The sequence below is a fragment of the Calonectris borealis genome, chromosome 6, assembly GCF_964195595.1.
Source record: "Calonectris borealis chromosome 6, bCalBor7.hap1.2, whole genome shotgun sequence".
Taxonomy (NCBI): Eukaryota; Metazoa; Chordata; class Aves; order Procellariiformes; family Procellariidae; genus Calonectris; species Calonectris borealis.
Genome location: NC_134317.1, coordinates 22,059,460 through 22,077,331, shown reverse-complemented (window position 1 = coordinate 22,077,331; position 17,872 = coordinate 22,059,460). Strand labels below are relative to the sequence as shown.

Here is a 17,872-nt window from a genome sequence, read left to right as displayed (position 1 = left end):
TTCTTGGACAGCTCTAACAGCATGATTGCACCTCAGCAAGACATACATATGCAACATTTCCTTCTTTCAGTAATGGATTTAATCTGATAGATACACCTTGCCAATGATGGGTGTTAGTACAGCTGGACTCCAGACCTTTTGAAAAGCAGAGAGCAACATTAGTTTGAGTTCAGGTGTTAATAAAAATGTATATTCATTGCTATGATTCTTTACGCTTTAAGAAATGCTTATTTCATTAATGCTGTTGTGTAAAGAGAAGGGACATGTGCTATACTAGAACACTTTTTCTGGAAAACAGCAGCTGAACTGTAAGTATGTATTTGGCAAGACTTTATGTGGGGGAGGCCCCTCCATCACAGAGGATTAATTGTTCAGTTTACCCAGAACACTGCTACAAATGAAAAAAATAGTGCAACTGTTTTTATATTGTTGGATATTACTAGAAAAAATAGAGGAGAAATTGGCATTCAGACCATGTTGGGTGTTTTTTTTATTTTCAAGAAGTTGTTGGAAGTAAAAATTAATGGAAACACTTTTTCCATAAAGTGTAAATTTGACAAAAATTCACATAATCAGAAAGCAGTGCCTGCATTAGTGGGTAGTAGAAATGGAAGGTGTTTTAAGGGGCAGACACATGCAGTTGCATCAGCTTTGTTTTAACATTTAAGATAAAGGAGAAAGATTGTTTTCAGCATTTCTGCCAGGTGTACTTAAATGCAGTTGTGCCATAAGGTACAAGGAACTTCGTACAGTACATCCTTTCTTTCACAGGGTGCTTTTACCATCTGTATAGAGTTTGTGAAGTTGGATTTTGTGCCCTCTCAAATGGAGCTAATCTATTACAGAATAGATAAGCTTTAAAACAAGTTATGGAATAGTGTCTTTTCTACTTCAGATAGCCATAAGCATCTCTACAATAACTTGTATTACTTATTTTGGCGGGGTTTAAAAGCTCACACGTGATTCATCTTAATCGTTAAAAAGTAATCCTCTCCCGTGTTGGATAGTGTTTTCCAATTCATGGGCTATCACGGTTCATCTTCAGAATTCATTCATGTGGTGAATGAGTCACTGTCTCTTGTGTAACAGCATTGATCTGCTCATTAGCTAGTGTGTTTGTGACCTGTTGACTTGTTCAGAAATGCCTAGAACATGGACTAATGTGAGGTTGGTGTATGAGAACTTTTCTGATTAGAGCAGTAGCTTTAAATATTTGGCATTTATCTAAGCTGTTGAAACTTTTAGTACTGGAGGAGGGGTTCATTACTGTGAATGCAAGTGTAGTGTATTCTTAAAGGTGCTGTTGAACGAGTCCTGGTTAAAGGATCAAGACAGGATAAAGGAAGGCGTGCATAATGCTGGTAGTAGATTCTTTGATCAGGAGGTATGTCTTGTAACTAACCAGAAGATAATCCTATTTTATTGTCCTGTTTTTTAATGATTTGGTTTTCTGTCTCTTGCTGAGAATGTGCAGGAAGGTGCTGGTTTTACTTGTTTGCCTTCTGAGAATTGAAGCCTCGTGTGACATCCAAAATCAGATTGCCTCTCTTGGATTTGAAATGGTGTCCTAAGTGGAAAGTGACTCAATGGAATTAGTTGTTATTAAATCTGTTCCCAGTCTATAGGCCAAATCAGTATTTTGTCAATGCAGGCAGCCACAGTTGGCTTGCTAGGGTCACCTTAGTGTCACGAGGTTTCCCACTGTGCTCTCTTGAGCAAGGTGGTAGGAGAAGCCATTCTGCCTGTCTTTGTTCATGAAAGTAATGAGGAGTTTTGGAGGATGTGGAAGTGTGTGTTACTTGTGATTTTGTACATTTTTGGGAAGTTTGTCAGGAAGGTCACATGGGGAGATGAATTACAAAGAGGATTCTGTAAATGCAAGGTGGCTCAGAAGCAGCGTTGCCATCTGTTACCATTTGCTGAAAGACTAATGGAATAGCTATGTGAGAATTTTTGCTTTTGTATGGAGAAGTTAAATCTTTAGCCTTCCTAGTTCTAAAAAAGGAGCCCAGGCCCAACACTCTGAAGAAAGTGAAAAGTAAGTATGGTTTCCTGCTTAGACTTTGTAAAGCTTTTAGAGGTACAACACAAAAGAATTGCATGCCATTTGTTTTGATGCTCACCCTCCCCCCTGCCCCCGCACTTATGCTTGATACTGGTGATATACTTGAAGTTCCTGGGGAGTATTGCAAGGGAAGTACAGGTGAAGCAGGACATCCTTGAGATTGTGCTACCCAGTGGTATTACGGGGGACTTAATTTAGCTGAAAAGTGCTCTTGGCTCAAGAAGTTAAAATTATGGCTGGAGCTGAAAACTTCAAGGTTTTAATCAGAACAGGTAGTTTAAGGCTAGCAGAGCAGAAGGATGGACTGGAATAGTAATAGTTCATATGCAGAGTCCAGTTTCTGTTTAGCACTGAAAAGCAGCTCCATGAGAAGATTATTCAAACCTTGCATCTGCAGGTAAACGTGAAGTTACATACATGAAGTGAAAGGGGAAAAACATCAACTGGGTGATAAAGATGTGTGCATCCCAGCTGTGCTGTGTGGGAGTCATAGACAGCAGAGGGCAGCCGCACCTAACGCACAGTGCAGCGAGCAGCGTTCAGTCCTTCCTGAACTGTAAAGTCACGCAGGCTGGGGAGAGCATTGTTCAGCTCGGAGCGGCTCTAGGTCTGTGATTTTAAATGCTATGGCCTGGTTGAATGCATGCTGCTGCTTGATATCTAACTAAAATATAAACATAGAGGTTTTATAAAACTAGATTTTATAAAAATTGTAGATTTGTGTTCGTTATTTTCATGTTCATTTGTATCTTTTTGGAGAACTGCACTCAAATTTTCATTTTGATTGCCTTTCCATTTTTTTTAAAATGTCTTGAATAAGCTTAGGTCTCTTTAAAATCTGTGTGGAATGCAGAATGTATATTACAGTAATTTCTCTTCTGTGCATAAATAAATGGAAACCTCGTAGAAAATAGAAAAGGGAAGAAATCAGAATTTCACCTTGAAATGGTATTTTCAAGCCTTTGAGATTGAAAGTAAGTGAAAATCATAGTAAATTCTTGATGAATTCTACAGTAGTAGACTTTTTTCCTAAATATTCTTTAACGTGACCATATTGCTGGCAGTGAAACCCACCTTATAATGAGTCTTCTACTACTGAGTAATGAAAGCTCTACATGAGGCTGTATTTGTCGTCTTTCTTCTCCCCTCTGGTCATTTTAAGCAAGTAAACAGCTTGGATGTTTACAGCAAGTAAGCAGCAAGTAAACAGAAAAGGATGGTGGAACTGGAAAAAGCTGATTATAAAAGGAGGATCCAGTGATCCTTCTAATAGAAGGTCTTTTAGTAGTGATTCACCATCGTGATGCCCATTCATCTGAGCAGCCAGGAAAGATAACCAGAAGCTCTAAAGAGCTGCTTTTTTATCTTTCTTCTTCATCTTTCAGAGTATCAAGCTACTTTGCCATTTTGGTGTGTTTTTGATTGGCTTCCTTTGCTTCCTGCAGGTACCTTTTTGGCCTTAGCACCTTAATTTGATTTGGGGGGGGGGGGGGGAAGGGGTCAGGCAGGGAAAAGAAAGAGGATGTAAAAGAGCCTCTCTCTGCATGTATGAATTAGACATCAGGTCATGCCGACAGCCCGTTTGGGATTCCTTGTTTTTGAGGCGAAGTGTTACTTTTGAGAAACAATGCAACTCCTCTGCACAATTAATTGAAAAGATCCTCCTCAGCACAGGTACACATTCATGCCTGAAAAGACTATTGTTGAAATGTGAATTAAAGAATCATTTGCAGTTAATAACATTCAGTAATGAAATTTATGTAGTGGAACTAATAAATGGAGAAATAATGTCTGAAAACCAAAAATCATACTGAATTACTAAACTTGGACATGTGCCATGTTACTGGGATTTCTGCAAAACACTGCAATTTCTCAAAATCAGGTTCAAATTTTGGAGCAGAGATAATAAGTTGCAGTATTTATAAAAAACCTCATGGTTTTGGAAAGCAGAATTAGGAGTGCAGGGAATTACCTGCACTTGTTTACAAGATGTTTATGTGACAAAATAGTGTCTCTAGTTTGAGCCACTACATTTTGCTGTCTCTAAGCAGCATTATGCCAGCAAAAGAAGACTTGGTGAAAGAGCGAAAGGAGGAGGGCTTTGGACAGGGAATCCCCCAGAGTGGGTGGGGAGTTGGTACACTGAGCATCTGTACCCATTTTTCGGCATTTCCACTAGAGATGTAGGAATGTGCTCCCTCCTCCCCTCTCCCTTCAGCTTTTCAGGGCTTTGTTTTCCTCTCACTGATCGCTCCACTGTATTCCATTTCTAAAATGTGAGTTTAGGTAAGATTTCATGGCAGTCTTCTCAATTGATGGCCCTGCCCTCAGGTGTCACACTCGTCATCATGTGAGCATGATACTGTTTGTGTTTGGCTATAAAAACAAACCAGCATCATAAACATTTAAAGCAAATGGTCTTTTGTTTTTTTTAACAGATTTCTAGTCTTTGTTGACTTGTGCTGTCTTATCCCTTAAAAAAGGGTGCTCTTCAAGAACTGATAGAGAGAGCTGAAGAAGTCCTATTCAATGCAGAATTATCAATCTCCTTTATGCAGTACTCTTTCATGAAAGAAAATGTAATGTTCTTAGATTTCTTCACTTGAAGTTGCCAGTGTAATTGTTTCCAATAGTGAGTAGAAGCGGTAATTTACACAAAAATGGTGAAGATTCCTGTATTTCCAATTCTTAAATGACTTAGGTGCCTTTTCAGGTTTTGTGCTGCATTAAGGAAAAAACAAGTATTTGCAAGTTTGCATCAGTGACTCAAATTTTCCATATTGACTTATTTCTTTGAAGGTAATAATAAATGTTCTGTAAACATGACATTGCACACTTCAGAGCAAACAATAAATAGCTGCTTTGGAAGGGTGTGCTGGATAGCTGTAAATATATATTTTAATTCCAACAGAGGTACAGTTTAAGTTTTTGAAGAAAATGATTATGAGATCAAAACATGATTTATGAAAGCTTGACCCCAAAGTAAATGAAATATTTTTGGCCATTATTCTAATGCAAGATTTCAAATGGGATAACAGTTTCTCTCAGTGTTGCCATGTTTTGCAGACACCATCTGCATTTGACTTGGAATTGAAGAATTCAGTTGGAATTGACTTGGAATTAAGGATTTGATCTTCCTGTATCTTTCTAGTGAGATAACAGATATATATGCGAGACTATTCTCTGCTCTTGCTTTTACTGACTCGGGACGTACCACCTGACGTGCTAACGACACCTCATCTCCTCCCACTGTAAGGTCACCTTGGAATACTGAAATTCAAACCCTTCAGACTGAGACTTTAGGGCATGGGAGGTGTGTACACTGAATAATGTGTTTGCTTCCTAGCAGCTTCCCTGTCTTCTTCAGTCAAAAATTTCTGTTGTTTCACAGAGAGAATATACATACCAGAAACGTCTAAAGACATTTTTCAGGAACTGCAAAGCCTTAAATCATCTGTGTCCTTTCAGTCAGCAATTTGGACAAAACCCAAGCATGGCTGTGCAATGTAGAGAACGGATACAAAATAATTAATTTGGTGCAGAGTATGAATCATAACTTTTGCAGATTTTCAGAGTTCAGGTTTGGCCTTACCTATCCTTTTCTGCATACATGAATTTTTTCCCCCAGGAAAGTTTCTGTGGCATGTGGTTGTGGGCAGTGAAGTAGAGGACTTGGATCTCTTCATACCACAAAAGGTGTAATGCAACAAACCTCCACAGTTCTTGCAAAGGGAAGGGGCTTATGTCGTCCTGAGTGATGGCTTGCACATCTCAATTTTTATTCTGAGATGAGAGTTTAAGATTACTGTCTGGTCCTGAAAGGCCAGTTGCAGCTATCCCAGAATTAGTTTCTGTGCCAGATTAAATTCTTGCTGTCAAAGCAGTGTCTTAGGCCTGCCTGCGCTTTAAAAAAACAAAAACAAAAACCAAACAAAAACCCCAACCAAACAAAAAAAACCCAAAAAAGCCAACCCCCCCCCTGTTCCTGCTTATGAATATGAAACACTTGAAGTTCTGTCTAACTTCTTTTCCAAGTAGGAGAAAAACAAAGACAGACTAAGAGGAAGGCTTTTTCACATTGTATTTGCAGTATGCAGAGTGGCTTAAGAGGAGGGGACACTAACACCAACTTACTGATATCTTAATGCATTTTGAGCCCTACAAAGCAGAAATGCCAGGGTGTTATTTTAGAAAGGTAGTGGTACATCCCATTAATAATGGTAGTCTGCATAAGTCATGGTGAGAAAAAACAAGACTCCCAATTGCATAAAGCACATTTAGGTTTGCAGGATTTTTGTGGTTTGCATCAGAATAAAAATGAGACTTCGCATTATAATGAACTCAGGGGAATTTAAGAATAGGCAGCAGTGAAGGGATTAGGATGTTCACAAGACCTGTGAGACTGGGTTGGATGGGGACTAGCCTTCTCTTGAGGAAGTGCCTCAACTCTAGAGCAAAGGATGATGTGTACACGTGGGAATTCATACTGTGTCTTGGACCTCGGATTTTTTTTTTAATTTATTTTTTTTTCCCAAAAATGTGATTACAGTGTAAGTATTCTTATGCAACAAGACTGATGTTCTTTTGCATGAAAATATATTGTAGAAAGTGATTTCTCCATGGTCTGCCTTTTACCTCAAGTGCTAAGCTGTGATTAAATGTGTAACTGTTTTAAGCAAAAGGCTTGTGCCATGATTGGATAAATGTGATGATATGCTGATTTCCTTCGTTGCATTGGAATGCAAACAAATGCATAGGTATGGGGATTGAAATTTGCTTTTGTATCTTAGGAGACATTCAGGAAAGGTTTGCAAGAGGGCTGAAGGTAAAAATTATAAAATTTGATTGCTCTACAGGCTTAAGATGTGTATGGAAGGAACTGGTCTGGTTTTTTTTGGAAAGAAAAATACACAGCGGAAAATGTTGTGCGAAAACCAAAACTATGTTCAGTAATGTCCTATTTCTCATCGTTGATCTTCCTATAAAATAGCTGGCATGGAACTGGCATGGTAACTGGCATCGTAAATACTTCTCATGAAGTTGTATGAGAAGTGAAGCTCTTGGGACTTGATTTAAAAGAAAAAAAAAAAAAGAAGGAAAAAAAAGAAGAAAAAAAAAGAAAAAAAAAAGGGGGCGTGGTGGTTGGGAAGGCAAAAAACCTCACTTTACCAATTATCAAGTAATGTTGGCACTTCAAAGAGTAATTCAGCGTATCTGTTCTATAAGAACCTCGGGGCTCTGTGTAACGGGGGAGTCCTGTCTTCTAAAAGAACCATTACCACAGTCTTAGGGAAAGGTGAAGACATACAGCATCAGTTAACTGGTCTTTCTCTTTTCTGCTTGAAAGTCAAATCTGGGCTCCTACTAGGACAGACTGCAGAAAATGAAAAAGATGAGGTGTTTAAATAACCACCTTGTCATTCCTGCTCTCTGGGGCACATGGGAGTTTGTATATCTTGAAAACTGTACTAGCAGATGTAGCTGAAGGGCATCAGTGGTAAAAGAAAAGACAATTTTATCTCCAGAAAAAGCTAAGCTAGTTGATTTGTTGGACTGCAGTATTTCTAGAAGGATGTGTGTTTAAAAAAAAAAAAAGAAAAAGATATGAATTGCCTTCTGTAGATGTGCAAGTGCAAAAAATGAAGAACAGCACTGGCTGCTCTCTAGTTAGAAATTAATAGGGAGCAATGTCAGGGTTCCACAAAGACTTTTGCAGATGTGTTTTTAAATGGTTGGGGTCTACACATTTGCCTCTCTCCAGGAATTCAGGAACAAAGTACATTTGGGCTCTAAGTTGCCTATATATGGAGGGCGGCAAGGTGCCTTCCATGTTACTGAAATGTTTAATGTTCATTAATGCCATCAATTTTGCTTACACAAATGCATTTTATTTACTATACTTTCAGGTCACTGTACTCTTTTGTGGAGCAGAATTAAAAATGTTGTTTTAAATCTACCCAGGACTCCATCCCAAATATTCAGTTGCCAGAGGTTTTAATAGGAATAGCTTAAATAATTGAGATAGTGGGAAAATCAAGATTACTAGTTCAGTCGTCTTCCTGTAGAATGAGGAGAAAGACAACAGATGCATAATATTACTCTTACTGAAAGAATGTTTTTTTAATGTGGTCTAGATCATGTGCTGTACCATGTATGAATTGTGTGTATGCATTGGTATCCCACAGTGTGCCCTTTTTATGTTTTTTTAAAATTAGACACTGAAATAAAATACTAAATCTGTAAGTGGGCCCAGTTCTTTGCTGTTTTGAGTAGTTGTGAATAAGGAAGTAGAAAGATCTTAATATTCAGAAAAGGTTCATTCTTTTTTCTTGTCACCCTACAAAAATAAATTTATAAAGAGTTTGCAGAAGCAAAAGAATCAGTGATGAATAATAGATTCTTCTTTCCCCAGTCTCTAACATCTACATATAGCAAGCACATCAGTGCCTAGAAGACAACAATTTATGTTTTGCTTCCTTATGCTGTAGCCTGCTTTTCATCAAGCTTTGGGAAATGTGCGCAGCTTCTGCATTCTGATACCAGAGTTCTCCCTCTGTCAGGCTGGTTTGGGCTTACCTTCGATGGATGGGATTTACAGTTGCCCCGTTCATCTGGTTAAGCAGACATTCTCCTGGAAAGCTGATGCATGGTGTTGTTGGCTGGGAATGTTAACTTATCTGTATCTTACTTTAAAAGCGTGAGGACAAATAGTTCTGTCAGCAGCTTAGTTTATTCTTAAATGTTTGTGACTCTAGTGTATACTGGAATAAGCTTTAACCAGCAACAACATATACAACAGTAATAATAATATGATGCTTAATATTTTTGTGGTAGTCATGATTTTTTCACTCACTAAATTGTCCAAGCATTCTCTGTTGCAGCTGATGTTCATAATGTCTTTCTTCCACAGCTGTGGTAATGTTGTCAGTGGCTTGTTAAGTTTTTCCTCCTACAAACTGCTTTTGGTTGTAGATTACAATGTTGTGAGCTGCGTTTGTGTTGGGTGCCGTTTAAATGACAGTCATTTAAATTCATTTTTTGTTCCCTGTGTGCTCTTCTGTTTTATGTGAAATAAGTTTTCTAGTATGTACTAATTTGTCTTTGTAAGGCTGAAGGCTTTCATTGTTTTCTTTATTAGCTAAAGTTATGATTCACTTTAGGTCCTATTTTGGAAGGAGCATTTAGGTTTTTAAAACAATAAAACCCAAATTAGAATTGAGCATGTTTTAACTTGTTTCCCTTTCCCTCCGAAATATTTACTGAGAGAGATATAATCCCAGTGTAAAGAACTATTGATGCTGTGTATTTTGACTAAAGCTAATGGAGAAATTGCATTTGTATAGCTACCGCGTGCAATGTAAAAGAACTTCTTCCTTATTTTTGTAGAGATACAAGAAGTTTGTTTCAGTTCCATGCTTTGTTTTGGATTTGCTTTGTGGCTTTGGATAAATCACTTCATTTATCTGCTTCTTTATTTCGTTCTGTAAAATGGGAGGCCTGTAGCAGGGTATCAGGAGAAATATATAGAATATTCTCAACTGTTGTAATGCTGTAATCATTGGGGTGAAATGCAAGCATGCTGCCTTTGATATCAGTCTTCTAGTAGTATCTCAAATGATAACCAGTAATGAAAATTCCAAATATTTACCATATTCCAAATACAACCCCTGTTGTGTATTCTTGCTTGGAACAGTGGACTGTTGTTCTTACTCACCTTCCATTTGCCTTTTCTTCCCTGTTCATCTGGCACTTGAGAAATTAATTTTGGTCCTAGGCTAGTACCGCTTAAGACAACCTTTCTTATGCTAGCTTGTGAGAAAACTAGTGAAAGGTCATTTACAATTGGGTTGGAGCAAATCAATCTGAAGCAAACTGGATCTGAACAAGAATATGGAATTCAAATTACCTATAGCACCAATTGCTAATGTCATTTGAGGGTGAGGATCCGTTCTCATGTTGCTTGACTTTTATGCCAATTTCAGCACTGACACAAGAGAGATTGGGAAATTGGACTGAAGTCCACTGACAATTTTAGGCTTGCATATAGAGGTCTGCAGAAATGTCTTCTCTCCAGCCGGTTGAATTGTGAATTTGCCATCAATATGGCATTATGATAGAAACCATGGATGTAGTTGCCAAATAATGTTTACAGTCTTAAAAATCCCCCCATAGAAAGAAAAGGGGGACATAGAAAGAAGACACTTTAACTGTCTATACATAAACAACAGGAGTTTGAGATAGCGTGAATTGGGAAGAACATAGTGCATTGTTTGAAGGACAGCTCATATGAGGGAAATGCTATACTTGATTGTAAAATAAAATCGGAAGAAAAGAGAGGTTTATCTGTTCTCTCAAGGGTAAAGTGCCATTGAATCTCATCGAAAGTTGATAAACAGGGCACAAAGTCTGGGCTTTCTTTGTTTCTTGATTGTATGGTGTCCTTTGAGAGCTATGCAGTACTCATTCCTAAGTTACGTCTTCAAGTCTCCAAGATAAGCATGGTTTGAACTTCCTTCCTTCTTGTCTTCAGGTAATTCTTTTCCCTTCCACGGTACTACTAGAGGTTGGGATGAACGATCTGTCTTGCATACACTTGACATTGTTCATTCAATGTTCATTCAACATTAGTTTCCTTTAGCACTTTATTTTGAGGGTAGAAAAACTCTTAATGTCCGTATTTGTGAAGTGTATCTTCAACATACATTTTGAAAAACACTTCTGTTGAGCAGAGCTGGGAGTCGAACTCTGTCAGAAATACAAGAGATTCTTTAAGTGGGACTTGAGGTGCCCTCTGAGACATTCATCATGTTGCATTGTCTTTCTGAATTTAGGTAGGAATATCTTCACTGTTTGAAAATATCTTGATGATGTTATTGCTGTCTGTTTGTGTGATCTTTTCAGATCTGCTGTTTCTATCAAGTTTTTCCATGTGTTCCTGCAGTGACCCAGTGAGGCTGAGATTATTGGCAAAGCACAGATAAATACTTTGTACAGGGGTGAACACAGCTTTCTATAACCTTCCATCAGTAGCCATCTGGTTTATTTTTTAGGTAGCAGTTGAATGTTATGTAGGCCATCAAGTCCCTATGAACTCTCCTCATCATTTCTATGTGATTTTTGTGTTGGCCTATTGCAGCATTTTCATCAGCTTTTACAAGCTGCAGCATTTCAGAGTAGCTTAAGCTGCTCACTACCAAAGGAAAGAAATTGTAAGCTTTGCCATAGGGGACTATGGTTTGATGGGAGAAAATGGGATAATAATTTCCCTCCCTCTCCCCCGATGGGCATACCATAATGTTTTTGCCTCAAACGCTTGACGCCTGAGGCACAGATTCCTGTTGTTCTATTGTGCAAAACGAGTGCTTAGCAGGCTACAGTTCAGTACATGTATGTATATAACTATTATTCAGCAAAATACTTCTGTGTATTGCACACCTGTTCTTGTAAATTGAAAAGAAACAATCAAAACAGTAAGGTATGTGAGAATGTGATCTAGAAAAACACTTTCCTTGTTTCCACCCAGATGAAGATGCATTTCTAATAGAACAATTCTGGTGCCCCTGCCGCTCAGTGATGGCTTATCCTTGTTCCTTTTTTTCCTTTTTTCTTTTCCTCTCCTCACAGGCCTGTTATAACAGCCCTTAACGTACTTGCTGGAACAGGTTTTTCCTGTGTGGAAGGATGTTTAGGCCTGTAAGGACAAAAGGGATATAGAGCTTTACCACACTCTGTGACGAACACTTCAAGAGTAATCCAAAAGGTCGGAAAGGCTTGATTGTGATGAAGTGAAAATCTGAAGATTTTAGTGTAGTGACTTGGCATACCTCTATAGAAATGTGCTCACTTTAATTCTGCAGTGTTTTGTGAGACGGGGAAAAAAGGTTAGAGCAGAAGATACGTTGCGTCCTAGCAAACTAGGACTTGGGGTAGCACAAAAGACGAGTTTGGTGGCCGAAGGCAAGTGTTTAAGAAGAATCTGTTTCTTTAAGGGACAAAATTGCTTTAATTTTATCCTGTGATTATCAAAAGGTCTTAGGAATTTTAACGTTATTTAAAGTGTCTTTGTCTTGATAAAGCAAACATAATATGAAAAGAGGATTACTAGAAATTGGGGGAATACATAAAGTGCTGAAGAGTTGCCTTCACACTTGCTTTTTCTTTTCTAAACAGAGATACAACTGGTATCCAGCTCAATGCTGGAGCTTATTGGTTGGGTTGATTATGACCATTCTTAAACTCTTACAGATGTTCATAGTCTAATAAACTGTATGCACATTGCAATGGGTGCTGACCCCTACGGCTGATTCATATCTAATGTGGTGCTACTGTGGTCTCCAAACTCTGCAGTTGTCATTGCAATGCTTAAATGCTTATCCTAGATGCATCCCTTCTGAAAGTAGAAATAATATGTTGATATAATACCAAAATAGTTTTTCCTGAATTAAAATTGTCCTTTTTAGTTAAATATTTGATACCAATGAAGTGTGTATCCACACTATAAAATGTTTTTCTTTGTTTCAGAACATAAAATAACAGCATTATGCTATTCATGTTTTTTTCTTTTCATGAAGAGAAGAGGTATTTATATGAGAAAGTAGCGTATTAAAAAAAAGGTACTGAAAGCAGGTAGCTTGACTTCTTTCCCTCCCCGCTCCCCCCCCTCAGAAAATGTGTGCTGATATGTAATGTTGATTGTATAAATCAATTCATGATGAAAAAGCTGCAAAGATCCTTAGGAAAAGGGTTGTTTTATGCTGAAAAGCCAACAATATGTTTATAGTGTTTGCATGTAGGAAGGGAAGAAAAAATACTGAGCCTAATACTGAAAGCCTAATATTTGGGCTGAATAAAGCAAGAAAGGATGACAAAAGATTGTGTGACAGATTTAAAGAACTTAAACTAGCATGCCCACGAAAGGGAATGGAGACAAATGTATGCGTCTGGACATATTTGCTCCCTATTCATATTTATGTCTGTATCACTTTTTAGGAATTTACAATGCTTTCTTACCACAGATGATTGGGGCAACTACTGAAAATTATATTCCAGCTCCTTCTCTTGTTCAGGCTCTAGTGCTGGTGCTAGCTCATGATCAGCTAAAGTAAAAAGCTGATGTGGCTGCAAGCTCACTGTGTTCCATGTTAATTTTTCAGTTGGGTCATCTGCACCACTGTAGGAGCACTAATGAAAGCTTGAGGAGACTGGGTGTGGCAGATTGTGCACTCCAGTCATGATGCTGCATTGTAAGGGTTTTAGAGTATGTGATTTTGAGGATCCTGGGGGATTTCTGCTGCCAAAACAAGATGATCCAACTTCCTTTTCACTGGCCCTTTTGTTTCCGCCTCTTTGCTTATAGTCTTTGCTATTTGACCTCAAGATGGGCTGATTTAACCCACAAATCTTGCAAAAAAATTGTTCAGAAAATTAAAAAAAGGCTAGTTTTTCTCCCAGGCTGGTGGGTTGAATCTGCTTACTGTACAACCAGGTAGGTCCTGGTGCAGCCCTGATGCACGTCTCTTCCCACGGTAGCAAACTAGTAGATTGTCTCAGTTGTCTTGTCTTAGCCCTTTAAAGTGGTTCTCTGGCTGTGCCAAATTCAAAGCCTAAAAACTTTAGCTGTATAATGTAGGTTTTTTCCTTTACTTCTTCTAGTGTATTTTTGCTTTTTATTAATGTGAGTTGAATATGGTAAAATGCTAGCTGTCTCCTAAAATATTTCAAATATGTTACACCTACACGCATTTTAACGAACGTGCTCTGGAAAAGACACTAGAAAATCTGAAGGGAAGCAGCGCTATACTAGTATCAAGTCTGTTATGATAACTTTCTATTACAACAGAAATTTAAGCTAATATGTTTCCATCCAATATGTGATATTAGAGTTGTACAGGTTTATGATGAATGAAGAGACAATTAATTTATTTGTAGACATGATGTGCCACTCTTGCTCTGTCTTGCATCTAGGGTACGTGTCCTCCTTATGTGACTGAGTCTTTGTGGCTTTAACCAGAACTGAGCCTGAGCAAAGCCACTGTTAATCAAAAATTGTGCAAATTTGCCAAGTAATGCGAGTGTTAAGCACACCCACCAGTAAAAAAAAGTCATAGACAACAACTTCACATTTTTAAAGGTTAAATAGGTTGGGTGCTTTGCTGTAGCTGAAATTATGATTTCTTTCCTGTGAATATGTGTGCTGGTGGGAATCAGTCTGATTGAAACAGAGTACAAGTCTAAACTTTTGTTTTTCTGTCTTCAGACACTTTTCAAGAAAATAATTTAATTTAACATGATATTTTATTTTCTTTTCCTTGAGCCATTTGTTTATTGCTTATTAAAAGGCAATCTATTTAAAAACTTGAAATGCACTCCATCTTCATCAGTAAAGCTTTCTCCCATAACTCTGCCAGCATCATTAAGCTCCATTAAAATCATTCTAGTTAGAATAAGTCTTCAGAACAACTGAAAATGGATGCAGAAGAGATTTTGATTAGTGCACGATGTAGTGTGTGAATGTGTCTGTAAACCATTCTATTCTATTCTGTTTGAAAAGCATGCTTTTGGTTGTGGTTGATGTCCTCTCATAGGTTCATGTATAGCTGTTGGCAAAATGCTTGTGCTGTTAAACAAAAGCCTACGTCAGGACTGTTCCTTGAAGGATAACAAATTATATCCACAAGCACCAGGCAAATTGCTTGCTAGATTACCTTGTGTCGCTGCTAATCCCTGATGATGTAGACAGTAAAAGCCCACTGATTGTACCTGGGCTGATTGCAGCCGAGTAAGAAATTGCTGTGCTACTGCGTCTGTTGACTTTTGCTTAGTCCTCCCTCCCAAACGCACTCAAGCTTCTTTTACCAAGCTCTGAGGCAGCTAGAGCTAAAATTGGTGCATGAGGAGCCTCGTATGGGAAACAGGGAAAATAGAGCAGAATTTGTCCCTCAAGTGGTGGAGTAGGATATTCCCCCAGTGTCCTGCATACGTTTCCCCTCTTTTCAGTTTCAAAGGAGTACAAAATATGGAGAAACTTAGTAGGGCGCTCTTATTCAGTTGTGCAGGGAAGAAATATAAGGGAGGAATATCATAAGGACTGAAGAAGGTACAGAAATGTGCTGAGGTTCTGGAAACTTCACCCTTTCCTCTAGTTTAGTCTTATATATGCAAAAGGGAAGGAAGAGGAGCAGATGAGTGTTTGGGGAGTGAAGGAAGGAAGAGGGGTAAAGAGTGCAGACAGACACCAAGATACCTGCTTGTGTATGCACAAGGTTTTGAAAGAAAGCTCCGAAGTTCAACTCTTGCTGTTGTGGTGTCAGGCCAGCCAGCTCCAAATTGTGCCCAGCTCTCTGTGAAAAGCTGCTTTGGAAAAATTGTATAAATATCTGCATTGCAGAGTTTTCTAGAAGCTCATGAGCTCAGACTTCTAGTGTCCTATACTGTTTTAATGCCACACATATTCTGTTGCAGTACTATCTGATGGGATTTAGGAGCAGATGGAATCTCTCACATGCTGTATCTCTCCCCACATTGTGGTTTGCAGCAACTGGAGGGGTTTAGAGCAAGGTTAATATCAGTTTAGTCTTTACGTAAGTTTCATTATGTTGAAAAAACAGTAATTTTTCTATCAGAAATCAGATTTTAGATGACTTTTTTTTTTACCTCTTCCTGTTTTGTGTGGTAGCTGTGCTAGCAGAATGGTTTCCATCACCACCACCAGCCATCAGAATGGCAGAATGAAGTTAATCAGTGCTCAGTATACTTCAGTACAAGACAGCAAAACACCACAGACAGGAATCTGTGAAACCAAAGTTGAACAACAGGCTGTTGTATGTTACTGTAGACACTGGCAAACAGGATATTATGCAATTTTGAGCTAAGACCATCTAGTTTGTAATTTTTTTTTAAAAAAGTTATTTTTATTAGATGTCTTCTCCAGCAGTGGTTCTTAGCCTGAAACTGCTTTTCTGCCAACTTAGTTCTTCCTTTTGTGTGCTGTGAACACTTAATGTTTTATTCCTTTCGTTCTCTTACCAATATACAGGCTGTTTTCCTGAATAACTTTTTTCATTTTTAAAATTCAAAAGGATATACTTTAAGACTTACAAATTTATAGTGCTGGGGAGCATACCTGTACGAGCATTTGAAGTTGTGCAGTGGTAACTGTATATCGGTTCATTAATGTGAAATAATTAGAGAAACTGATTCTAATCTAAACACCAGTGGGGCTGCTGCTTATTGTGCTGTGCTTCCAGCCATCTCATGAGTCTCATAAATGCATGCCAAGGTGTGGGAAGAATTGTTGGATGTTCTTTTGTTTTGCTCAAATAGGCTAAACATGATCTGGGGAAAACAACCGTGTTGTCAGGCTCTGACAAAGAGCAAGATGGCATCAGAAGACTATTTTATTTTTCAGATTTAGCTGCTGGATATTCTTATTAAGCCTCGTTAGACTGTTTGATCTACAGGAGTTTGCCCAGTTGGTTTGGTGTGGTGCATGCCTGCCTACCTTCTCAGTCTGCATACAGCTGCCTTTTTTTTTTTTTTTTTTAAATAAGGATAATTTTACTTTTAAAGTATCCTTAACGGCTTTATACATTTTAAAGCTTTTTAGCAGAACAATTAAAGTTTTTAATACTCGGGTCCCAAGAACAACCTTGTTTGTATAACTTCGGCTTCCTTGAATAGCTTCCTTTCATTTCAAGGCTTAGTTCATAGTAAGCAGTTGTCATCTATTTGAGCTTGTTCCTAAGCAGTTGTAAAATATATCCAAAGCCCGTTTCCCCTATATGTATTTTGCATAGCTTAGCTGTACCCACTGACTCAAGGATGACCAGTGACTCCTCCAGCAAACTACTAAAAGCATATAGAATAAAAATAACGAAGAATTGCTGATTAACCAGAACACTAATAAAGACTAAAGATGTCTGTATAATGGTGAACACTTAATATTTTGGTAGGTCAGACGAGTGCCGGGTTCCAGTGGTCACCTCCATAAAACAGAAGATGGGGATTGGGAATGGAGTGATGATGAAATGGATGAGAAGAGCGAGGAAGGCAAAGCTGCTGTTTCTCAGGAAAAGGTAACTTTTGTTTGTACCAAGACATTTGCACTCTGCAAGATATTCTGTCTTAATGTTAATTGTCAGCATTTCTGGATCTTTAATGCATAAAGCTGCATAGCTCATATCTCACTGCATTTGTTTTCCAGTCACGAAGAGTGAAAGTGGAGGAAAACACAGAGGTAAAAATGTCTATCAATTTTTTTTTCTTCCAAGTGTTTGAGTGAAGGGATTTCTTTTTCATTTCTGTTGTTAAAAATGTGAATTGAGGTGGGAGTGTTGTTCTGCAGCCTTGTATGGCAAGTACTTGTGAGGATAGAACTGTATGCAGTTGGGCCTGTAACAATTAATTTGAGCGCACGCTGGATAAAACGGATAGGAAATTTAAAGTCATGTTATGTTCATGCCCAGGAGAATTGGTTAAGATAGGTAATTTGGCTGTTTTTAATGAATCTTCATAACTGGATCACACTAATTGCTGTCTTTTTGCCAGAGTTACGGTGGCTGTTTCGGAGTAGCCAGAAGATCTCCAAATAATTTTTCATTCTTAGGATTTGTATCATGACATGTAGCTTGTAATTAAAATGCTTCATCCCGTATACAGTAATATAGTTCAGTACTGTGGCATAGTAGATTAATTCAGAGGAATAAAATACCATATTGAGTTTCATGGCCCTGTGCTGAGAGTGTGGGAAGCATCGCTGCTATAAATAATTGCTTAATAGGATTACTGGCTTACAGCCAAAGTGCTCTT

The 17,872-nt window shown here is 38.2% G+C and overlaps 1 protein-coding gene across 1 annotated transcript in view; it reads left to right on the top strand.

The window, feature by feature from the left end:
* STK39 (serine/threonine kinase 39) overlaps window positions 1-17,872 on the top strand; it is a 107,382-nt gene that overhangs the window by 45,399 nt on the left and 44,111 nt on the right. The window contains exons 11-12 of the mRNA XM_075153124.1: window positions 17,017-17,139; window positions 17,268-17,300. Of these exons, the coding sequence (XP_075009225.1) occupies window positions 17,017-17,139; window positions 17,268-17,300 (156 nt within the window). The remainder of the gene's footprint in view (window positions 1-17,016; window positions 17,140-17,267; window positions 17,301-17,872) is intronic.